Consider the following 26,108-nt stretch of genomic DNA (forward strand, 5'->3'; position numbering starts at 1 on the left):
CTTGCACAGTTTGCATGCTCGGTTGTGCTGCTCTGTGACAACTGATGGATTGTGGATCATCCAATAACAGATGCAATGGAAGCATTTTATGAAATGGAGATTACAACTTCAGACTACCCAATCAATTGTAAATGGACCTTTTTGACCTTCAGTGTCATGGGAATCATGATGAATTCCAACCTGCAAATTCAAATCAAAGTACTAGCTCAGGCTACAATCAATAAGCAATCACACTACTACTGAGGCAAATCCACAGACAGGGAAACTTCACACCGAGTCTGGTTTTGACATCGCGTTTTGATCCAAAATGGCTTAAAACTAGGAAGAGAAACAAAGCTGCTGAGTCTTCTGTGCTCAAGGTTATCAGTTGTGTAAGGGAATCCTGAGAAATCCTTTATGGCTTGTGAAACAGGGGAAGGACGTGTTTTGTGGCCCCTCCTAGACTCAATATCCAGTCCATGGTAAGACATGTCTCTGAGACGTGGACAAATTTTGAGACCTTTGGTGGCAAGAAGGTACCTAAGAATGTAAGAACGAAGTCATCCTGGGTCAGCACAAAGATACATCTGTCACAGTCCCTGATCCTGGCCAATAATGGATCCTTAAAAAAACGAGTGCGCTAGGTTAGATCCATCACGAGTGATCTCTCCTTTGGCTGTATTCCACCAGCAGCCAGAAGCTGAGGGACATCCTGAATCAGAGCTGTTTCCAGATCATCGCACTTACCAGCCCCAGGGGCTCTCCCTGCATGTCTAATGCATGCAAACAATAATAATAATTGTGATGGTTATCGTTGTTGTTACTACCACATGGAATGACAGCTCACAGGGTAGAGATAAGGGTTCTCCTGTTTAATTTCCTTCTCTTGTGTTTTCTTTTAGCACCACCACGTTGCCTTCCTATATCAGGATAACCAATGGCTACATCACAGTCAAACCTCCCATTTGGATTTCAAACCAGCTGGATCAGAGACCGCGTTCAGATCGCCCGTCCCAGCCTCAGCCCACAAGCTCAGCTACAACCAGCCTTTCATGGCCATCAATAACTTCTCCTCTCTGCGTGGCCATAGCTTCTTTTCTCCTGAATCTACTGCAGCCTTCCTGACCACATTAGTATTACGTGCAATCCCTTGGAATAGAGAAGAAAGATAATTTATGAACGAAGTGGAGGTTAAGACAACATTACAAGCTGGACCTTCTCAGTTGACTCAGTAGTGCCTTCTAGCTGATTTTGTCTCTTTGCCCAGATACATTTTGAAACTCTAAAGCTTTATTGTAACACTGACTTACATCTTCTTTTTGTAGAAGGATCTTTATTTCCCATAGTGCTATGGGGTTTTGTAAAATATACATGTTCATATAAAGAAGAAAAAAAAAAGAAAAAGAAAAAATGTATTTATTCGACTGGTAAACTTATTTTTCTTGTTGTATATGTTAATAACATCCTTATTAATCAGTAGCGATGGTGAAACAGATAAATTAATATTTTCTATATTTGTTTTCTAACTGACAACTCTGCAAATGTCTGAACTGACACCAGATGAACACCACCTTTGTTTCTTTAACCATTACTTTTTACAGCAACTGTCCAATAAGTACATTTCTGCTGAACTATATTTTACTTTTTTCTATCTCGTTATCATAGCTTACACTGATTAAAGCAGATCCTGCTCTCTGTGGCCTATGCCCATTAGAAAAATAGGTGCATTCTTAACTCATTCGCTGCTACAACCTAAAACACCAGTTATTTTTATATGACTTAGTACATCATTAGTCACGATAACCCTCTAAGTTCCCCTGTTGTCTTTAACTAAACTATTTAACTTCTTTGGAAATTACCGATTTCCCTCTTTGCCCTGGGATTAATTCATTTGCTAACAGAAATTAAGAGCTCTTTCTTAATAAAAAGTTGCTTTTAAAGTCCGCAATAATCCCACTGAAATTATTTTCTTGTCTCCCTCATTTTATATAAACACAAGCTTACAACCTTTCCCAGCGTAAACAAGAACGGAACTTGGTCTGTCTATAGGCTATAAAGGTGTCGTATCCTGTTAATCTATAGAACTTGTACCAGTTGTATTAATGCAGATGGACAACCTAGAGGGCAATAAACTTCTACAAATTCCTCTTCATCTTGCTATTATGACGCTCAGAGCCAATATCTCCGTGCTGAGTTATGACTTGTCCAAAACCTGTTCAAGACCCCTGTGTCAAACGGAACATTCCTCCATCTGTAGACAGTGGTACCTCTGTTGAATTAGATGGGAAAATTGTGACACCTTCCACTCACTGAAAAATCTGCTCCCTATCCCAGCAGTTACTTTTCATGAATGCAGTGAACAACATATATGGGAAAAAGAAACATGTCCATCTTAAAAACTATGATGTTTAATAAGGCATGTTGATATCCGACCCCCCCAACAAAACATGATGAAAATTCCATTCAGATACAAACTTTTCAACCAGAAAATTAATTTTGATTGAAATAGTATTTTTCTTTCTCAGCCATCTACAAACCAAAAATAAAAAAATATGCGATGAAAACAGTTTAAAAGACTTGAAAAACATGAAAATACAATGGAAACTTTGCTTTAAAAAAAAAAAGCAGTGCTTTTTCACCTTGGAAAAAATACCAGAAGATAGTGATGGTGATTATAGTAATAATACTGATAAAAGCCTGACTGAAAACAGTCACACTGGTTTCCCACCAGCCCTACAGCCTGGTCTCCAGGTCTGCAGATGATTCCATGTAATCTTCAAGTCTCAGCAGTGAGAGGGACTTCAGGATTCACCGTTTGGTTGTCATCATACCAGTTAATTTAGGAAAGTAGGTTAGAAAATAATTAGACTACAGAAGGTGCATGGTTTTATTTGAAACCATGGTGAAATACTGAACTTTTCCATCATGCATCCCAACCCATTGCTTTGCAAGGGCCAGGGAGAAGCCGGGTAACTTCTTTTTTACTTACTGCACACCATGACCTCCAGCCTTTGCTCTGTTTTTGACAGAAGGTTGTGTAGGCTGGCAGTCATTTTAAGTGGGTACAGCACACAGTGCTATACCCTACCCCTATTTTTTTCAAGCACAACAGTTGATAAGGCTGAATGGAGAACTTTAAGCTTTGTCCCAAATGTGGGCTTCAAGCACACCCCGTGCATACTTTTATATTGTGTATTTTGGCTAGCAGAAGATTAGAGATGTTGGTTTTGGATGGAAGCCATTCACCTTGCATAGTATTTATTGCACAGGGCTGAATATTGGAAACATATTTTGAGAACTTTCATTTTGGTTTTATTTGAGCTATTATTCTAGAAATGCCTTCATTTGAATATAATGGCTTAACAGACCTTCAAATTAAACCGTAACACATTTAAAAAGATGATTAGTTCTCCTGGTGCATTCAAGACAGAGATCAGAACTGAATTATAATGTCTTATTCACAAAAATGGAACTGGAAGTAAGGCAGGCAAATCTTAAGGGTGATGATAAGTTACATAGTAAAAGTGAACAGCCAACGAACCAAAAGCCATTGAGCTTTATTTGTTGTAATCTGATCAAATCCAGAAAGGATTCTGTGGTACCATCCCAGAAGTAAATCCAGGTGTTGGAAAACTTACAGTATAAGTAGACAAGACCACATAAAGATAAGGGAGAGAAAAAAGAGCAGAAAACAGAAACGGCTTGTCCAAGACCATAAGGAAAACCACCAACAGGACCAAGACTAGAAATTACGGTTCTATATTTTCCCAATCTGTGGCTTTCTCCGTAAGCCTCTGGGGCTTTTTTTAATACTAGGAGCACACAGCTATCATCATACTGCACAGAATAGTCATTCCGTTCGTCACCGATGAGGCTTTTTGCTGAGTAACTCCTCCACTAGACAGTAATATTCAATATTCATTAGCTCAGGTATCATGGTATGTTTGGATATCGCAGTATGTAAGTAGTTTGGATATCAAAGTATATTCTAACTTGTTTGCATTTCCTGGCATTTTGTCCATAATTCTGTGAAATGAATGAATGTTCCTGGAGCTCACCAACTTTGCCTTGTGGTGGTGCCCCATGTTTGTCACACTGCAGCACAGGTGTCAAAGCAAGGTGTCTCCTGGCTTTGGGGCCACACACCTGACTGCTGCCACCTAAAAGCGTCTAGTTTACTCGGTCATCTAAGCTTTCTCTGGTTAAGGGAGAAGACATGAGTTTTACAATAAATATAAGATTAGGTAGCTTCCTATAGATCCTAGCTCAGGAACCCCACACAAATGGGTTCAGCACAGTTTTCCAACCAACCATTTATTTTTTTTCTGTTGTCTTACCCTAAAGTATGACTTAGGGTAACCTTTTTCAACACATGGCACTTAAGCATAGCAATACTGGAAGAAGGAGACCCTCACTGTGATTAATAGAATGGATAATTTATTAATCAACTACAGCAGCCCAGTATTAATTGAAATACACTAATACTGGTTAGCACAGCTCTATGCACATCCATTGCAATGGATCCTGATTACATCCACCATGAGTTTAAGAAGCGTGCATCAGATCTGACACGCTCTTGAAGTAACCTGACTACCAGCTTCATGGGGCTTCCGTTTGCTCTGTGGGTTCCTCGCAAAAACTAGGAACGAACTGTTCCCTTTCCTCCAAAGGAAAGCTCAAATTCCCACTTAATCACGAGATTCCAGGAGCAGGAGTTTGAACAAAAATACCCATGCCTACTATATATGATAGCAAACAGCAGTGATACTATTTACCTCTGAGAAACACCACCAAGAGAGCCACTCAATGTCTAGCAGTCAAGGACGTGATTTTGGATGAGTCTAAAGCGAAATGTTCGTACGATTCGTCTTTTCAACTGGGCTACAACCAGCACCAATACAACTCACATTATATGTAACTGTAACATTATAAATGAATGCTAATTATCTGCCAAGCTCTTGCCCTGGTGGAATACATATCCCAGCCCACCAGCAACAGATCTAACTTCCACTCTTTCATTTTTTTAATGCTTTTTTCTTGTTTAACTATGGATGATGCTATATTAATATGCACTGCCACTTGGAGAACCAGTTAGTAAGTTGGGACAGAAGGTATTCTATATTTCATGACTGATGTAGTTTCTCTGCAATTCCTCGAGCTGTTGAATAATGCAATACCTCATCTGGCAATAAATGATGAACATGATTTATGATAACTATGCTTTATACAGGTGTCAGAATCTGCTTTGGTGAACTTCCCTTCCTATTCCTCCGAGCTCCACTGTAATTTAGGAACACCCAAGGTACAGAGTTGTATATTTATCTAAGTTCTTCAATATACAATTGTGGAGAGTGAGAGAAATGCAAACCAGGAGAACTTAATCTATATTTAGTGCATTGATGAGTTGAACGATATGACCCAGTCATTGCCATATACCACAGGGAGGAATTTCTCACCACGCATATATGTTAGAGAAACCAAAGTGCCAAAGTTATTATCTCAGTGTAAATGTTATCATTCCTAACTTTGCTTAGTACCATATTTCTATATTATATCCAAAAAAAGTATATGGGCTTGTCATATCTCTGAAGTGATCAATGTTCCATAGAGCGTGCTCAAGTTCAGATTCAATTTAAGCATGTTTCAGCGTAACTGGAGCAGAAAGATAATTACCTAATTTTGAGATTGGGGTGGGGGTGGGGTGGGGGTGTGTGCACGTGCACAGGCGTGCATGTATATGTGCACGTGTGCGTGTGTTTTGTCCCAGCCCAGATGCGACCTTTCCTGTGACTGGCTTTTCAGGAGGCACCTTAATCTCGCTAAAGGCAGAGAGGTTTTTCCAATAAGTAGTCAATACTTGTCTTCCACAGGCATGGTCCTGCAGGTTCATGCTCACACGGAATTTTCAATTGCACGTTTGTCAGTTTTCAATTCAAATGTATTTCAAATATTTTTTCCTGTTCCGCCTCCTGCTTTCATGAACTGATTTGAAGAGTGTAATAAAAAGATACTTTCTAATATTATTTTGTCAAAATATTTTTGTAGCATAATATATTAATAAAATGTTATTATAAATCCATAGCACAAGAATCTTGTCTGTCTAGGTCCTTTCCTTTGCACTTAAAGCTGGGGAATCACTGCAAAAAAGGGAACATTCCATTTGTAGAGCTTATGCACCCTGCTTCTCTTTTGCCCAAGACCAACATGGGATGGAGGAAATCACACTCTGGGGCAGGTTTCTCGTAGAATGATGTGGTTTTGTCAGGTCCATTCCTGCGGAGATGTGAAGAATCTGTGCACCTTTTTACTGGTGACAAGTTGCTGCCCCTGGTGTCTGGAGCAGCCTCAGCCCCCAAGCCGTGTCACTCAAGAGAAGCCACTGGGTTAACCTCGTGGCATGCTTTGCGTGGGGCTTGGGCAGAGGAAAGGCTCCGAAGGGCAGGTACAGGACCTGGGCACTGCGCTTGCTGCTACTGTTTCAAAGGCTCAGTGGGAAAGCACCAAAAAACCCACAGAGGTCCTTCTGGGGTGCGGAGGGGCTGGGAAATGCACGAACGGGGATCTTAAAGGACACTGACCTGAATTCTGGGGGGAAAAGTCTGTTACACGGATGAGACTAAAGCAGAGGGAGAGGTTTGGGGTGTTTCATTCTTAGTATCTGCTCATTTGCACGCTGCCCCGCGTAGCACACGGTGAGTCCCGCAGCCTTCGGGCCAGACATGGGGACACATAGGGCCACAGGTGGGATGAGCCCGTGGACAGCCAGAAAGTGCTCTGCAGGGCCGAGACAGTGGCTTTGCCAATGCAGCAAGACTTAACGGCAGTATCCCACATGGCGCCACAAGTGGATTCACCTCCCCTCCCCCAACAGCAAGGAACAGGCATGAAAATACCCTGACAGTCTGTGCAAGATGACGCTGTTTTCTGCAGAGTCAACGGAATTGTATCAGCCGGAGGGAAAGCAGAACCGAGCTCTTCCCTTTTAATGAGTCCCTTCCCTCACTACTAAATCCCTTTGCCTGGATATTTACAGCAGTAAAACAGCACTGCAAGCTGTGGAGCTGCACCAGCAGCATTAGTTACTGTCACTGCTGTTAGACCGCGAGCGCTGCCCCTGGGAGCACAGAATCGGCTCTCACCTGGGGCAAGGGGCCGCAGAGCCGGGAAGCCAGCCCTCCTGCACAAACCGGCCAGGGTGTGTGGAAAAGCCCAGAAGAAGCACCTGCGTCCACTCCTCTGCTTGTGGGAAGTGCTTTTCTCCAGTGCAAACAGCTGGTGTCCTTGCTGCTGCTGCTAGCAAATAAAACCACCCTGGAACTGTCTCCACTGGGGACGGAGCAGAAGCTACCTCTCCACACCAAGATACAGACACAGAGATCTACTCATTTTTCTTGGCATATTCCTCTTTCTTGCATCCAAGCCCTGCCTTGTAGCTGACATTGCAGACTTCTTGCTGATCACAGCATCATTTGCTTCTTAATTATGTGCTAAATCATTTGGACTTTAACAAGCTATTTTGAGAGGATGCCACCAGTGAAAGTGTTTGAGAAATACCCAGCAGAGGAAATGCAGTGGGAGGTATAAACACTTGAGCTGGTTTGAACTGAGCTAAGCATGCCACAGGAAGGAATTGCTGTTGCAAAACAGAGGGGAACCTCTTTAAAAACATACTTTAAAAAGACCCCATCTATTGAAATACCAACCAGACAGTGAAAGCTGCTTGCCATCTCCATCTTTGGACTCACAGCCAGTCTGGAGAATCCATGTGTTCCAGCCACGGTCTTAACCCTACCCCCGTGCTCCCTGCCCCGACCTGGCCGGTCCCAGTCTGCCAAGTCCTTTTGCTCTGAAGGGTCCTGTTCAGCCACCGGTCTGAAAACAACACAAACCTTCAGCCAGCAGAGCCAGATACTGGCTCAGTGGTGCCATTTGCTTAAGCTTCTCTTTCCCTTGACCTCTCCCTGTACTCCTAGACTCTAATTGCAGCTTCTTACTCTAACTTGAGATTTTCCTGTTTATAGATTTGCACCAGAAAGAGGGGAAGCTGTGATGAGAAAAGTTCAGGGCAGAAGATCAAGTTTCTCATGGAATAGTTTAGTATCTGTGCTGCCGTCCAGCAGCCTATCTCCTTTTTGGATCAGTGCTTTCCAGTTCCCAAACCCGCCTGAGTGCCACCCACAAGTGCTCCCCACGCTGAGCAGTTTGGAAGGAGTATTTTAGCTAAAGGAAATATTATTCCACTGAGAGTGCAGACCCCTGGCTGTACTTGTAATGTACATAACACCTTTTCTCAGTCTATTGCAAACTGTAGAATTAGGCCGGGGGTGCCCCCCAGGGCCTGTGGACCGCAGGCAGATGTCCCTGAGCAGAGGTTTGCACCGCTGCCCTGCAAGCGTCCTTGGTCCAGGCTAAGGATGGATGGCTTCTGCAGAGCAGCTGAGTGCAGAAGTACCCACAGGCAGTCTGCTGCCGTATCAGTTTGTTCATTTATTTATTCATTTATTTTTATTTTAACCAGTTTGAGCTTAAATTAAAATGCAGGGTGTTGTTCGTCCTCTCTTCCTGATGAGCATTTAAATGGGGGAAATATACTCAGGAGACCTTTTTCGGGAAGGGTGTCATTTTCTAGGAGAGAACTCAAGCACAGAATGCCTGTGTGTCTTCCTGTTTTGGCAAGTCTCATTTAATAACTTTTAAATTTTTCTAAGCATGTTGTGCTGTGAGCAACAAACCTAATGAAGGCTTTGGGGTTTTTTACCATGTCTCTCCCCTTCACCTCACTGCAGATTTGCCAGTATTTTTCAGTGATTGAACTTGCTACCTCTCCCTGAGCAGAGGTGCTAATAGAGCTTCCCTGTTATCTATTGCCTGCTGCCTGGTCTCACAAAACTCCTAGAAATTATTATACTTGAGACCTCCAGCCCCATGTGAGCAGTTTCAAAAATTGCTAGCCATGGGGCGGTTCCAGCACACTGCGATCACATAACCATCATCATTTTAGAAATGCGGCTACAGTATGACTTACAGGAAAATGTATTTGAGGCAGCACATCTGAAGGAAAACTCATCGTTGCCTGCGCACTTAATCACCACTGAATCAGGGCAGAGCTGTTGCTACTGCACCTGCATTTGTGGAGGGACTGACCACATCAATATCAAGCTGGGGAGAAGCTGGTACCAGCTGAGGTTTCAAGGCAAGTTAACGCTATGGCAGCCCGCGCTCCAGACTCATTCCAAAGACATGCCCGTCTGACACAGCCACACAAAGGAGCTCCACAGGATCTCCAGCGGCTCAGCCGGAGCAGAGGATACCACTGAGAAATATAATAAAAGTTCAGGGGCCGTTTGGATGTCCAGGTGGAGCCAGAGGAACTCCAAATATCACAAGGGCTGTCTGAAGACAAAAATAACCAGACACCCACAAGTCTACTGCCAGTAATGGAAACAATAGTAATGGAAAAAATAGCACGTGTTTAGATTGCTGAGGAGCTGGATGGTGGGAATTTGATTACTTAATTTCACTGGTGTCTTAAAATATAAAACACTGAAACTTTATTAAGCGTTACCAATTCTGTATTAGTTCTTTTAACGTATGGTTTCTCCCAGTGCAAAGAAGAATTTTTTACCATCTGCCTGTACATTTAGCAAGTGAGTTTCAGGTACTGGGTTTTGGAAGGGCAGATAGTAACAGCAGTGGAAACAGGCGCAGGCCGGGATGAAAAGGTGCCTGGCAGCCACGTGTGCTACACCTACACCAGCCCCTGCCATCTCACACACCTAAGGATGCTCTTTGTGTCAGCACAGCAATGTCTCAAGAGCACTGCTGAGTGAGGTTCAAGTGCTAGGACTCCGGGATGGTGGGACAGACCTCAGGGCCAGGGTCCTGGCATTGCCACAATACTTTTGCAGTTGTTAAAAAAAAAAAGAGTCAGGACTCAGAATTCCAACAGGTACATTTTTGAGTTAACCTCTGCCGACGCAACAGCCTGTATACCTAACAAACTGCCCTGCCCTCTCCATAGGTGTAACACCTGGTAAATGGCACTGAGTGTGCCACTTTGGCGAGAGCCTGAGCCAACATCCACTCAAATGCCTCCCACTGACTGCCCTGGGCTTTGCACGCAGTCCTGAACACCTGACTCGTGTGAGCAGCAGCTCCTAGTCCTGCAATCTCAAACACGTTGCTCCACAGCGTGCCCGCCCTTCCTTAGGCTAGGTTGGACAACTTTGGGTGCAAGCCATCATCCGAAGCACTGCGTTTAATTCCGTTTTCCACATTTAACAAGGGCACGCTTAAAATGGCAGAGCAAATTACACGGAGCCAAACCTCCACCGAGCTGATTTTCAGAGGAATGATAACAATAATAACTGCGGCAGTGGGTTCATGCTCACAGCCCTCCTTCACACCTGGAGCTCCCTGCCTTCTTGGAATGAAATGCAGTTTGAACAAAGGGACTAAGATAATGTGAGAAAACATCAACAACAGGCAGATAGAGGCAAAGCAAATGAAAAACAGATGTAGGAAGGAAAGTGGGAGCTTTCTGCTTTGATTTGCACAGGTCCTGTATCTTTATTGTCCTAAGGAATATCAGTTTGTTGTCCTAACGATATCAGTTCTCCAGTTCTTTTGCATGACTTATGATGCACCTTTTCTTTCTTCATATGAAAGCCACTGGTTTTAATTATAACGTGATGGCTACACAGCCCCAACTAGTTCTATGTGACCAAATTATTTGAACAGCACGTGCAGTAGGGCCCTTTTTCTTTCCAGAGATCTCTGCAGCTGTTTGTCTTGGCAAGGGTAGGTTTGTCCCCAGCTTCATCCTGTGTGAAGTCCTTCCCACCCACTCAAGTCAGCCTGAGCATTCACCTCATTTGTAATGGGAGCATTATCTTCTATTTTGCACTGGCAACCATAACTCTCAAAAGGGGAAGTGACAGAAACTCACACCTACCCATCTTTCTTGAACAAACTGTCTTCATCCAAACTGTAGGAAGCGAGCGCTTTGAGGAATTTGCCAAAAATTATTTTTCTCATAGCAACAGTCCAGACCAAAACTGGACACAGAGTCTGTGATATCATCTCTTAACCAGAAGGATCCTTCTGAAGACACATTGGTTCAGATAACGTGTGCCTTGCAAACACAATATTGGTGGTTGTGTGGTTGTACGATGGACAGTGCTGGTTGTGTTCCCCGTGTCTGTGTCCACGTGTACGATGGACAATACTGGTGGTGTTCCCTGTGTCCATGCCCACGTGTACGATGGACAATGCCGGCTGTGTTCCCTGTGCCCATATCCATGTGTACGATGGACAATGCTGGTTGTGTTCCCTGGCTGCTCATGGGCCAAACATGGCCCTGAGGGCAGGATCCAACCCACACAATGACTTTATCCTGCTGCTGCCTTTTCCTCCAAGAGAAACTCAAGCACTTCATGAAGAGCCAAACAGCTTTTCTTGACCCTGTTCATGGTGATGTGCATTGAGCCTGACCTGCCACCGCTGAGCCCATGAGGGAGGGCAGGTGGAGGCACCTCTTGGTGCAGAGCCTGGGGCTAGAGATAAGGCTTGGTTCCCCAACACATGGGTCTTTCTCTGTGGCTGAGCAACACTGTAAAAAGACACGTAAAGTGAGATCACGGTGCACGCGGAGAAAGTAAAGTTCTGACACCTGACTGGTTTCTTTTCATAATACCTTAACTTGCCTTGAAACCTCAGCCTTCCTGGGCCACCTTTATCCAAAAGTATTAACATAAAGGGAGGGGGGGGAAAAGGCTAAAGTGCTGGTGTTAATGGAAGACTCAGACATGAAGACAAAAGCATATACCAGCCTCTCTAGCCTGCTGCCAGCAGCAGGCTCCGCTTGAAAGGAAAGTACCTATCTCAGCATGCGGTCAAGAGGGATAATAAAACTCTAGTCATTCAGAGGCAGGGAAGAGGAGAAAAACACTCATAAATGTGCTGGCTTGTGTTTCTCTTAAATGCTCAAAATAATTTTTCTCTCCTGCCCAGAGATTAGTCACAGAAGCAGATGATACCATATCTGGGGAAAAAGTTGGATGCATGGAAATGGACTTTGGGGAGAAGGAGAGCAGGAAGGGAGCAGACACATACTTCTCTGTGTGCCTTTCTCACCTTCCCCTTTCTCTGAGCCTGTACACACAGATGAAAAAGTTGGGAAAAAGTCAAGTGTTTGGGTCCAGCCTAAAGCCAGTGGGGTGCTTTCCATCGCTGCCCGGAGGGTTCGGGGAGCTGACCTCACCACCCCACCTAGGGCTCCCGCTCTGCAAGAAGCCTGATTTCTCCCAGAGGCCCCAGTGAAATGATTTTCAACACATTTTTCCACACTCAAAATGAAAAAGAAAAAACTGAGGGACTAATGAAAGTATGCTCATAAATGCCACTTTTTGGGAAAGGCTAGCACTTGCTATAGATTTCAAAATAAAACTCCAGTTCCTCCAAGAACTTCTGAAGCACTGAGCTAGACTTCACAACACCCGGAGGTGTGAGGTAAAGAACAGCCCCAACCCCATCTTAATAAGGTGGGAAAATGAGGTGGACAGTGGATTTTATGGCATTCCTGAAATCCCAAGGGACAGCTATGGGAGCAGGATTCAAAAGGCAGCCCTTCCTCTATGGTACACTGTTCTCAGAAGCATGGCTCATTTATTTCAATTAATAGAGCTTTATAAGGGCTCCCTTGCCTCCTTTTTTTGGCATGAATTACTGCAAAGACAGTGAATTAAAAGCACCAAAGGGCATCATTTTCATTTAGTGTTTAAAGAAGCTGTTTCCATAAAAGCAGACTATGTGACATTTGCCCAAAAGAGTAAACTTAGTAATAACCTAGAGGATTAGAACAAAAAATAAACGTCCTAAAAATCTTCTCTTAGACAAGGCTGACCTGACAGTTCAGCTCTGGAGTGCTCTTTCTGTGTAATTCCAGTCAAGTGGTTCAATGGTTCAACCAGGTTCCTGGCACAACATTCACATAAGCGTTGCAGGATTATGGGTTTCTCCAACCACACGAGGTAAAATTCTTTGAAAAGCATAAAGTTAATGCACGTAGGCCACCGCTGCCTCATTTTTCTCTCTTCAAAAACATGCAAGGCGGGATTCAGCTCATGTACCACAAACTGTCCGAGAGCTGTCCCCCCAGCTTACCGCCGACACCGGTGCTGCCCAGGCTCTCTCTTCCCTTACAGAAATATTGCTGCCTTACATGACTGCCTGCCAGCTATTTTAACAGATGCTGCTGCTTTGTCCCAGACAGCTTTTGCACTGAGAATGAAGTTATATGCTCAATGTTTGCAAAGGCATTTCAGTTTGTCTCCTACGAAGGGTGACCAACTTCAACATCATTTAAAAAAACAAAAACAAAAACAAACCAAACAAAAACAACCACCAAACAAATCCCAACTGAAAACTCAACAATTCCTGACTCATATTCAATGTTTGTGCAGCTCCACTGTTGGCTGTGACCACACAAAATAGCTCTGATGGCAGGGATGTGCTATGACAGAACTTGTCAGGTAACCTAGGAATTGGACAAGGTGCAAAATGAGCTGTAACCTCCACCTAAAACATTTGCACTGCAGGCTCTGCCCAGAGCTTGACCATGCCAAAACTTACTGTTTGCTAGAATTAGAGCCCGCCATTGTCACCTGCATTGCGTATTTCGGTCAGAGTTTCAAGACTGGGTGATGATGAGACATGCAGTGAATACCCCTAACTTTGGCTGGCACTTTTGTTAGATATATATCTAGCTCAGAGAAACTCAAAATGGTTCGTTATGAGGCAGAAATGTGTCATTTTTAACTTGGGCTTGGAATGACTTCTTTTTACAATGCACTTTCATGCTATAAGTTCAGAATGAAAAAAAGCAACATAGTCTGGCCTTGTACAAAATAAATAGCCTTACATGAAACAACCGAATTTTCAATTATTTTTTTTCTTTTTAAGTGCCAAAATAATAATGTTGCATCTGTCATTGCTAAACAGCAGAAATGTTTAGATGTCAATGAACGGAAAAATCAACATTTCTACTCTAGACAAAAATGTTGCTTACAATGTTGGTGTTATAGTTTCATTAATGACTTGCACCTCCCTCTCTCCTCGAAGCACCGTCCCCCTCTTCACCCTGGGTTTGAGGCCAGGAATTGGACTTTTCTTAGCTTTTGTACAGACCTCTGTAACTAGGGCCTTTTAAGTCCGCCTTCCTTCTGAGATTACAAGGCCTGTTTTTAAGAATAATTGCTAATGGATAGCCTTTACCTAAATCAAACTTATTGTAATCCTCCCATACTTCAGCCTGCTGAAGAAAGACCTCAACTCGGTCCTCCCTCTCGGCAGGCACTGCCCTGGATGCAGTTGCTTGCAGGGCAAAATGTCATTGCAATGTGATAATTTGATGATGATGATGCTGAAGTGCTGGGCTGCACAAGGTAATAATCTTTGGTTAAACCACAATCACAGTACTGGAAACCATTGGTTAATCATGGAAACTCCATATTCAGTGTGGTCTTCTGTGCTATTCCAAGATATGAGAAATGGCCGTAAGCAGGCTGACGGGAATGTATTTATGTCGTTATTCACATCTTGTGGCACGGACACCACACGCCAGAGGTCATCGGCTTGTGGTTTGTTTTGAACAACAGGGTTCATGAGTAAGACCCAGAGTTTGAAGATGGAGATGCCTGCAGCCCTCTGTTCTCTTTACTAGGAGAAATGAGGCGCCATCTCCAGCTTCCCTTCAATAAATTGCATTGTCCTTTACCCATGATTTCCTCCATGACAGTAGCCTGAAGTCACACTTAGAGCATTACACTGGGTGCTGCTAATGTGCTACAGGTACCTAAAAGACTGACTTGTGCAAAGGCATCCCAGGTACCGGCCTCTCATCAGGAAATGAAGCCTGGGGTGGTACCAGCGGGTGGTGAGCTGCGATGAGCATCCACAAGCTGCAGGAGATCTCTGTCCATGTCCGGTTCTGCTCTGAGGTCTCTGTGCATTGGTGCTGAGCTTTCTGGGGAGCTGTGTGAGGATGGCCATGCTCTCCTGCTGTCCTCAATAGCGTTGCTCACCCACGCCATGGCTAACACCAGCAAGGCAAGAGCCCTGGGCCAGCAGTGGTGGGGAAATTGCAGAAACCTCATCCTAAATTCCCTGAATGCACGGGTGCAGAGCTTTGATGGTGGCACGCTTGTGTTGAAACAATGTTCTGAAATCCATGGAGTGATCAAACGTGCCAGTTCCTCCCACCTTAAAAAAGGCCTCAAAGTGGTAGCAGAAACCCCACATCTCCTCTGTCTCCGCTGACCACAGGGCAACACGGGCAGGCAGTGGCCACTGCGCACCAGCTTTCGGGCAGTGACATGTTGTGGAGCTTAAACCTGTCCACAGGCATCCTCTGACGTACCATTCTAGCCGGTCATGCTTCCTCATGCTCCTCCTCTGTGCTGGGACACACAGATGCACAAAGCCAGCTCAGGACTGAGAAGGCAGCACAGTGAACCGCCTCTTCCTTGGGTGGTTGTTGAACAGCTGTTCCAGCTATGACATAACTACTTTTAAACTTCAAAAGAAATCTATTTCTGAGCTGAAAATATACGGATTGTTTCATAAAAAAGCAAGGGCGAGATGTTAGCAGGCCATGTAGCGGGTAGTGGACACAGTGGAATTGCAGAGTACACATAACATCCTGTCAGCTCCGTCTTCTCCTTGGCTTTCACTCCTTAGGGGTCCAATCCTGCAATTTTTTCTCAAGCAATAACCTCATCCATGCCAACAGTCTGCTATTTCATCTGCTGGTAGCCACACTGGAATGTGTTTGCTTTGGGAGTGATTGTGTGCTTTGCTGGTGGGCTCAAAGCACAGATGAAAGCTAGTGCCCAGCTCCACGGAGTAGTTTCTCTTGAGGTGAATGAACTCATTAGTAAAAGATTCCTTTAAAAAGCTGGGTCTTTTGCCTTTGCCCAGTGTGGGCTAGACTTTTTGTGGGGTAGGTAGAGTTGAAGCACGACCAGACACAGCTCAGCTATGTTTCATGCTACCTGCTGCCCCTGGGAAAGCTTTCTGATGCCAACTGGGACAGGCTGAGAGTGCAAAAATCATACAGACCAGGCTTAGAGGTCTGGAAATCTTACAAAACACAGACGATGCCCAACTTGTTCAGGCTGTTGTGAGGCAGCAGGTCACACAGATGCTCTGTGACACAGAAGCTGCACCCAAAATCCTGACCAAAAAACCCACTGGAAATGTGTTGCTGCAAACCCTGATTATTGTCTTACTGATATATGCAAGGAGGAGGGAAGGGATTTTATTAAAAACAAACAAACAAACAAACAAACAAACTAACAGATTCCTGTCTGAAGCTACATCGTCAGTCTGCCAGACCCCAAGTTTTTCTGTTTCACTGCCATGGGAATCCTTCCCCTTCCATGAATGACAACTGAAATCTGCGTCTTGCAGCCAGCTCTCTGAATTAAATGGCTGCCTTTGAATTAACTCATTGATGCTGGCAACCAGAACACCGCAATGGAAGGGGGGGGGGGGGGGGGGGGGGGGAAAGAAGGAGGTGCTATGTTTAAAAACAAACGAAAAATCTCTCAACTGCCAAAACCACAGTCAGTGGAGCGATGTGGTGGTGGTTCCAGGCTGTGGCAATGAAAAGCAATGATTGTATAGCTGTTCGGGGGGAAGGGAAACACACTCCAGGAACATCATTACCCAATTAGTCCTAGCCACGCTGCTGTGGAGAAGGAGCACTCTCACGGGTGTGTGAAACTGGATGAGCTTTTGACATGATGGACAGCAAACTTGGAGCAGTGTGGTGGGGGTGAGGACCAGTGGTCCTGGTGGGTGCCTCCTGCTGAGTTCAAGGGGCTGGAGGTACCTCAGGCACATGGGACCAGGTGTATGGGGACCTGCTGTTTTGCTCCTACCCTGAGGACCGGCTCCCCAGAGAGGAACAGATGGGCCCTTCCTTCACTGGAAGGACACTGGGGACACCAAAGCAGACAGTGCAATACGCTGACTATAAATGGTTACAGTTTAAACCAAGAACCCATGGTGCCAGTACGTAATGAATACTTAACAGATAATATCCTTATGTTAGGAAAAACGTTACTGTCCAAGAGCTTCAGAGAAGACTCTGACATGAGTCATCTCAGCCCCTGTTGAAATCCTCAGGCTGGCACTGATCGGCTCTCAGATTTTTAAGGGCAGACTCATGAGCTAAGCATCCAGCACTCCGAGATGAGCAAGTGAAGAAAACCTCACACAACCAACACAGCCTTCAAGAATGGCACAGTTTCTAAAACATACTGGGAAATATTTCCATATCACTGAAAGCATTTGCTTGGAAGTCTGACCCTGGGTCCATAATTGCTGTCAGGTATTGCAACTCCAAAAGAAATGTAATTAGTCCTCAGGTAAATCACCCTGCTTCTAGATTAAGGGTTACACTGTGCAGCTCTGCCCCTGTAGACTAAATATCATCACACAAATACATTCTGGCATCAGAGATTTGCGTAGGTGGGTGGCTTGGAGAGGAATTCGCCCTAAATTCAGAGCCAAAAACTGTGAGAAGAGCTATCCCGAACACCCATTGTCCTTTACAAAAATAATAGAAAACTGATGATTCTCCACCCCAAAACTGCAGTGTTCCTCAAGCCTAATTCCAAAGGGCAGCCTAAACGCTGCTCTGTAAGAATGTGTTGGTCAAAGGTATGTCACGAACTGCTGCTGAGTGGGGGCTGTGGCACAGGAGCAGGAGGGGCATTGCCCTCGGGGGCTGCCAGGTAATTTGGAACCTAGAGGCACAAAGTGAGCAGCAGGAGCTGACAGGGGCAGCAAAGCCCACGGATCCCCAGCCCAGGTAATAAGGCTGAATCCCCAGCACGCTGCCCAGCAGGTAGCCTTTAACCTCTGCATCTCCTGTTTTTCACTTGTGCTACAACAGTGCAAGCTGCAGCGGCAGGCAGACAGCGTATTTCAGCATCTGCACTTGCATATGCTCAGGTCTAGCACCAGGGCTGGAGCAGGTCAGACCCAGATGTGATCTGTACCATGGCATGTGACACATTATTTATCCTTTTGGCTATCAGTGATCGGTATGATATTAATTTTCCCTATAAATGGTGCGCTTTGTACTTGGCTGTTGCAAGGAAATTGCTTTAGGTTACAGCAAAAGCAACAAAATAATCACTCCGAAATTATTCCAGATAAATACTGTGCTGATATACAGCAAGGCTTATTTATGTCATGTGCAATTAGATGTGTTTTCCACCTTTTGACAGGAGCATTTCAGTCCAGAGTAAGAAGAATGAAACACACACAAGCAGCAGGAGGCCACAGCCAGAAATGCTCCCTTCATCCAGGGAAGAAAGGGCTCTTCCATTGTGAAAGGGAGCCTCCTGTCGTCTTCCAACTGGCATTTTCTGGCCAGCTGAAAGCTAAAATAACCCTTCCTTTATGCTTTCGATACTGTGATCTAATGGCTAAATGGATTTTTAGTACAAAGCATAATTTTCTCCTTCGGTTTCACTCATCACTTAATGGAAAGGCCCCCTAATGTATTGATCGCCGTAACATTCTGCTTACATCCCTAACAGTGGCTGCTCAGCAGAACTAAAGAACAGATTGTTTTATAGCACCGCAGTTATCTAATAATAATAATAACAACAACAACGGCTCCATTGCACCGCCTGCCTGAATCTGCTGCACACTCACACCAAGCAGGCATTTTCCAAAGGCCAGCGGTCAGAAAGGCACAATTAGTTTTCGCATGATACATGGGTCGCCTCTCCTCCCATTTTGCTGAAAAGACGGCGTAGTCCCAGCTCCCCAGAGTTTAGCTAAAGACCAGTGATCCTCACTGCACTGTTGGGTGGCATTGCTGCAGATGACCTGAGAGCGAAGCCACACTGCAACCTTTTGTTCAGCTGCCCTCTTGCTTTGCGCTGGGCACCTGCGATGCCCAGGAGCCAGATGATGGCTCCTAGTAAGCATTTTCTGCCAAGAAAACACGTCTAGTTTCAGGCTGTCCCCATTGCAGCAGGAGCATCACTGCCCTGAAGGGGCAATCGAATGCTGCAAGTGCAACACCGCTGAGAGAGGGGATGGAGAACCACAGTCTCCTCAGGAAATCCAAGTAACATATCTGGAAGGGGAAGCTGCATATTCCACTTGTTTAGGTATGGAAATAAAATGCTTTTAAAATGTAAAATCAAGAAGTTTGTGAAAAGTCCTGGAAGTTAAGCAAGTTCCTATCTTCCATTAACATTCCCTATAAAGAAATATTCCTGCTTCTTTGCTCCACTAGTCATGGGGTTTGTGCCATCTTCAGTATTTAGTTGTTGACTTCTTCAGACAGACTGATGGCTCAGCTGAAATTAGATTTATGGACACAGCCTTCCTCTGACCAAGGCTTACCTCCTCAGATAGATCCAGGTCCATAGCTCCCACCGAAAAGCAAGGGAAGGGAAGCATTGAAATCATTTGGGAGGATCTCAGCTTAGGAAGGAGAATAAGCCATTTCTACCTTAAAACACTGAATTTGGCTGCTTTCACCCACTATCTGGAAGTACCTACCCGTGGACATTGACAGCCACACCTCAATTAGATTCCTAAAAAAGGGCTGTGACAGCACCTTGGGAAGAGTTCGGCATCCCAAAGCTCATCACTGACAATAAACCCTGCTCTCCTGCTGCAGCAGCAGCCCTGCAGCTGCTAAGCCCATGATGCCATTTCTTCCTCTGCAGCGAAAGGGCCCAAGGCAACAAATGCGCTGTGATAAGTCTGCTCATCTGCCCAAAGGCAGGGCTGTGCTTCAGCTTCTTGCCTCACCCAGCACCAAAGTTAGCAGCTGTGAAGTAAGACTTCCTTTTTCTTTTTTTTTCTTCCTTTTTTTTTTTTTTCCCAGTATTAGGAAAGAAGTAAAACCAATTCATTGCTCTGGGGACAAAACATCCCTTGAGTCTAACTACTGAAAAATCAAACAGCATTTGAAAAGCAAGACAATAAGACTAGCTTGAACTCACAGAGCATTAGAATTGCTCTGGCAGGAGCACAAGTGATTTTCTGATAGATGCAATAAAAATGCTGCAATTACATAAAACAATATGTAAACTGAAAATGCAATACCACCCTGCTATTTGTACACTCTCTGTTCCACTGTCATCCTCTTATTGTTATTCCTGTAAGTATTGTCCTTCTAAGGTTTTTAAATACCTCATTAGCATGATTTGCCACTGAGTTTTTTTGTCTTGAAGAAGAGTATTTTCTCCCACCAGGATTCTCATTAAGCCAATTTCTAATGCAGGAAATTCAAGCTTCAGTAGTATCTCCATGCTCTTGACGGTTTAAGTGGGAAAGTCACAGAGAAGCACCTGATACTAGCAGTAAAAATAACACCTGAAATCCTGATATAAGATGGAAAATATTAAAAAACAAAAATGAATCCTTCCTTATGGAGTATAGTTTATGGAAAATTTGTAAAGGATGATGAAGGTGAAACACGCACCTCTGTCCTACTCTCACCTAGGAAGCACATAAAGATGCTGGAAGAAAGTAACCTCCTCCAGATCATAAAACCCTCAAACCCTGAGAAAGAATAAGTTGACTTGGTTTGATTGATGCCTTGTGGAGCACTCAAAAAAATGATACCATCTCTTGCCCTTCCAGCCCAGGAACATCGTGGCAGAGGGCAGGAGCAGGCAGCCCCCTGGCTCCTGCCTCCTTCCCTTCCAATTGCTCCTTGTAAAACCTCTGCTGCCATAGTGCCATCTAGAGACAATTAAAGAAATGAAAGGAGTTTCGTTGCTAAGGACAGCTTTTAGTGGTCTTTCAGGGTTTATATTGTCATATCCCAGCAGTAATTATTGTTTACTAGGCCACCAGCCCTTAATTTTAACATTGTGCTCTCATGGTTTGGTACCAAGCCTCACTGAGGCCAGTGCAAAGACTTCTGCTGGGTTCAGGGCTGTCAGGATTAGTCTTGTCCAGCTTCCACGGGATGGGGATCTCATCATTATTAGCTCTTCATAAACATAAAAGTTACTAAACCATAAAAGAGCACCCACCACGGCAAACAGCTTTAGACATTTGTGTGCATGACTCCCGGGTCAGTAGTACATGAAACACAAAAATAACATCACACCATTGGAATTACTACTGTCTTTTCCCTAATGCCCAGTACAGGCAGAGAGAGAGAGCACAAGCACTTGCTGCTTGTTCTGGTATTTTAGCATCCTCATGTCCCTGCAACAACCCGAAGAAAAGCAAGTATTCTGACGGGTAAAAAAGGGGATTTCACGTAAGTGAAAAGCAAAAATATAGTCGCATTGAAGGGAAAAATAGCATGCTGACATTAAAAGCACTGGCCTGGTAAAGAAGATACAGGTTTAATTCCAGATTTCCAGCTGTATCACAGGCACTGCAGGACCTGGGGCGTTTGAGCCTTATTTCCCCTGTTTCCTATACAAAAACCTGACAACGACTCCACCACTATCTGTTTATCTCTTTTTTTTCTTTCTTTTCAGACCTCTGTGCGATTGTTCAGTACCTCAGCCATGACTTGCACTGTCATAAAAGTAATGAATAATATTAATAAAAAATATTGCAAGTATCTCTCCACATAAGAATGATTTAGAGAATATGTTTTCTCACACTCCCAGGAGAACAGATTTACAGACAAATTTAAGCTACTAAGTCAAAGACAAACTATGGAAACGTTGTAAAGTTAAGGACAGAGAAATTGCAGGAGATAAAATTGATGATCATTTTGCAAGCACTGAAAAACCTCCTCTTAATCACAAGGCCAGTGGCTTCAGATGGCAAAATATCGATGTTCCACTGCAGCTGGGTGTCCCAAGGAGAAAGCTGGGTTAAACAGCAGCCAGTAAAATACAGATATCCCTCAATGGCCACGCCAGAGTAAAATATGCATCTTTCATACATCCCTAAAGGATTTATCATTACCCGTGGTTATAAATTTTCCTATAAAAGGGGTTTGAATGAAAAAAGCGTCACTTGGAAAGAAAAGACAATAACATCATGATCAAAATCCCACTGATGGGCTGGTTTGGTTGGGGAAGAGGAAAAGCTTCCTTGTTCTATAACCAGTATCTTATTTAATAAAAAGAGGTCCACATATCTCTGTGTATCCCTGTAGGTCAGCGTACACAGGAACATGGCAGAAGCATCCGGAGATGTGATTTTTGAGCCTGCTTTTGTCTGTGGGGCTTCTATGGGTGGACCCTGGCATAAGGTGGACATCTTGAACATTCAGAGCTGGGCAGCTGAAGGTGGGTGGGCCTGATACTGGCAAATCACCCTCCTCAGGGCCCTTGGTGAGTAACGCTGGCATTGCAGAGTTCAGCAGCAAAACAATAAAGGACTGAAAGTAACAGTATTAAATAGTTTGCTTTTCCCCATTTTTGCCATTTTCGCTACATCTTGCAAGTCATCATGGAACCAATACTCCTTTTCCAAACATCTCTTACTAACATTTGGTAGTACAAACCATCTACTAAGCAGTTACAAAGACCATACAGAAGACTTTCAATTACCGTTTGCTTTGGACTATGTGGGTTAAAGTGTGGTTAAAAATCACTGTCTAAATAGAGGGTCTGTCTCAGAGACAAAAATGTGAGTCATTGACATTCACGTGTGCGCTCACTGACTGCTCCAAAGCCCCCATTGCAAATGATACAAAACCAAGAAACCAACCAAACGCTACTTCCCCACGTGCAGACTGGTGATCCGCTGAGAACAATTCCTAAATAGCAACAAACCTAAGGAGCATATCCTGCTGCTGAATCTGCCCTAAATCAAAGGGAAGGTGGAGCTGAGGATCTGACCCTCAAGAAGAGTCCAGACTATGACCTTGAGATGCATCAGAGGGACTGATGAGGCATGGAGAGAGCCTCCTGCCCTGGCACAGGGACTTTTGGGGTTGAATCCTGCATATTCATCAATCCTACATTAGCAGGACTGTGGATAAAACAAGCAAAAGGCACCTGGCCCATGAAATCCTCTGGGTTGAAGAGCCCCAGGGCTGAAGATGAGGGACAGTGAAAAGGCAGTGAAAGTACAGCAGGCGCAGAGGGGGACTGTCACCATCCTCTCTGCTGATGTGGGGCTGAGCCTTGGGAATGAGAAATGCCACACCGCACCCTGGTGAGCCAGGTGGGCTGCCAGGACCCCTGCCCACAGCGCTGCTCTGACGTGGTCTCCTGCAGCAAGCCAAGGACCTGCTGCCGCCATCAGAAAGGCTCCCCACGGCACTGCCTCACCTCCTCCCCAGCCTCTCCTGGGAAAATGTCCCCCTCGGCGCTAGCAGGGCTCCAGTCCACAAAGACGAGAGTTGTAGTAGAGAATAAATTCCTCCCACGTATTTTCTCCAACACAATGGCATAATGCAGGCCACGAATCTGACACTCTGCCTCTCGTATTGGAGAAGTGAGCCGATAGCTGTGTTTTAACATTAGCTCCTAAGTATAATTTCCTGTAATTGTAAAGCGCTTTAGAGGTACTTGTGAACTTGGGTGGATAGCTCCTAAGTTGATGAATAACCCAGGACTGACTCATCTCCTAAACAGACCGAGCGCTGAAGGAGGGAGCGCTGGAGGGAACATGGAGAAAGGTTTTGCCTTCCATTAGCAACACTATCCGAACAACTGACCCTCTCCCCAAGAGATTAGTTCACAGCAGGTGAACTGTAATCTGCTCGGATCGGGCAGGCAAGGCAAGCATTCATCCCCGCTGCATTACAGCCAGAGCTTTTCTTCTCTTTTTTTTTCACACATTGTGAGCTCCCGACAAAGGGCTCCAGCTACCAGATCAAACAAACATTTTGCCACTTATTTGCAGAAATGGTTGTGGCCCCGAGTCGGGATGGTAACCAGCTAAAGACTGGTCAACCAGTACTTATTCCTGGCATGGCCATCGGCACTTTCTTGGCTGGAAAACAGTCATTGGAGGGTGTTCAGGGAAAAAGGTAAGTTTTTGGTGGGGGTCAGCTCTGTGCTGGGAAGTTGCTGGTAATTTGTGGTGCTAGAGGTAATCTACTGGAAATTAGTGTTCAAACGTTAGGTATTCCCATCCATCTGAACCACCCTGCTGCCAACTGGAGAACATTTTTCACAAAATAATCATGCTATTTCTGGCTTTCTGGTCCAGAGCTTCATGGGAAACCTACAAGAAACCATTAAAAGGTAAGTTTAAATTCTCAGATCTGAGGCATATTAGAACTCACCATGAACTTGGTAGTTTTTACGGCACATGTATTTCCCTAAAATCATCAGCAGTAAAGCCTTCATTATCTCACAGCCAGTAACCATCAGCCTCTCTTCTCTCCTCTCCTTCTCTCTCTCTTTGGCCAACAATCTTTCCACTTCTCTCCTTGCTAATGCCATTACCTTTACTCCACAGGTATCAATCAGACTCTTCTTCCCACAAATCCGAATAACTAACAAAATCCAATTAGACTCAGAGTAATTGTTCTCAGCTAAGGTTTAGTTTGAGGATGGCAGTTCTTACTTTTGAAGTGAAAAAGATCTTGTGTGTTTGAAAGCTTACCTGTGTTGGATTTGGGGTTTTTTTCCCTCTCCCACCTATACCTGCAGGTCTGATAAAAGGTATCACCCCTGCCTACACATACGGCTTTGCTCTCCGATCCTGTTAACTGCAGCAGCAGGGGGGTTACCAGGGACGGTGCCAGCTGGCGACCCCAGAAGCTTCTGCGCAGCTTGTGGTCCAGCGTGGTCTCCTGTTTACCAGACTGGAGCCACATACGGCTCAAAGAGACATCTCGTGGCCGTACCATATACTGCAAAGGACTTGTTTTGTGCACGAAACTTGCCTTGTGTGCAGAGGGCCAAGAACTGACTGACTGCAATGACCCGCTACATCGGGCCAAGCCCCAGAGGATGCCAAAGTACTGTGCACCTAAGTGCAGCTTCCAGCCATTCTCTGTGGGTGCCTTCAGAGCATGAAGAAATTGGAAATACAGACTTATTACGTCCCTGCACATTTAGTTGGGACTTGGAAGCGTATAAGAAAGAAACAGTTTGGAAGGGGGTGGCAAAGAGCTACAAAATTCTGCATCACCAGGAGAAACCAGAAAAGGAGCAGTGGCTCACCCTCTTCCAGCACAGGACCCAGAGCCACCAGGTGAAGCTTTTGGGAGCCATGTTCAAGCAGGTGGGGGTGGAGGAGGTTTCTCCTGAGCAGCAGAGGAACTGAGGAAGCCCTTGCTGAAGGATGCTGGAGATGTAGTAAGTCCACCAAGGTCAAAGGAAAGATTGGAAAAACATCAGGAAAACAGAGCTGCGTTAAGGGAGACTAACAGACAAACCACAGCAGTATCTGGAAACCCTCTGCACTGCAGTTGTTCTAGGGAAGAGCTTGGGGGAAATACCGTGTCCTTGCCTTGCTGTTGCTTCTTCCAAGGCATCTGCCCATTGCTACTGCAGGAGCCCTGCATACGGCACTAGGCAGGCCTGCGTGTGACCCAGCACAGCTGCTTTTGCACCCACACGTGAAGTTACAGAGAAAGCTGGGAACATCCTGGGAGCATGAAGCAAGTGCCAGTCCGGTCCTGACTTCTGCTCTTCGAGGGCTGACATGGAAGGCGAGCACCGAGAGCACATTAGCAGCAGGGAGCCTCAGCCCTCTGTGTAATGTGGGTAAGGTTAGGCTCAGCACCAAAGTTTTCAAGTGAACTGAGAGAAGAGACTCTTGAAAGAAGGAAGCGAAGGGGCTGCCCAGACCAGTGGGGACGATGCTCTAACTCATCGGCAGTGACTGGTTAGGCTGTGGCTTGTGGCAGTTGTGCAATGAAAACCACATTGCATGTTCCTCCATAAAAGAGTGACCAGTCAGGGCTGCATCCTCTGCCTGGGGCTCTTGGGGACACTTACTAGCATAGATCTGAGATGCTGCTGTGCATGGGACAGGCAGAGCTTCCCACCTCACTGGGAAGGGGCCACCTCCACTGCTTCCCAATGCCAGTACTACTGCCGTCCTCTCAGCTAGTAACCCCTGGCTTTCCTTCGCCCATGCAGCCCCCAGCAATCACCCAGAAAGGGTGAAACACAGTAGGTCTGCCATACCCTTGTGCTGGG

At 45.0% G+C, this 26,108-nt stretch overlaps 1 protein-coding gene across 1 annotated transcript in view; it reads left to right on the forward strand.

Annotated features, from left to right (window-relative positions):
• TRABD2B (TraB domain containing 2B) overlaps positions 1-16,533 on the forward strand; it is a 306,025-nt gene extending 289,492 nt beyond the window's left edge. Inside the window, exon 7 of the mRNA XM_080407652.1 lies at positions 882-16,533. Within this exon, the coding sequence (XP_080263778.1) occupies positions 882-1,104 (223 nt within the window). The 3' untranslated portion in view covers positions 1,105-16,533. The remainder of the gene's footprint in view (positions 1-881) is intronic.
• The last annotated feature ends 9,575 nt before the right edge of the window (positions 16,534-26,108 follow it).

The sequence above is a fragment of the Falco punctatus genome (genome assembly GCF_963210335.1).
Source record: "Falco punctatus genome assembly, chromosome: 11".
Classification (NCBI taxonomy): Eukaryota; Metazoa; Chordata; class Aves; order Falconiformes; family Falconidae; genus Falco; species Falco punctatus.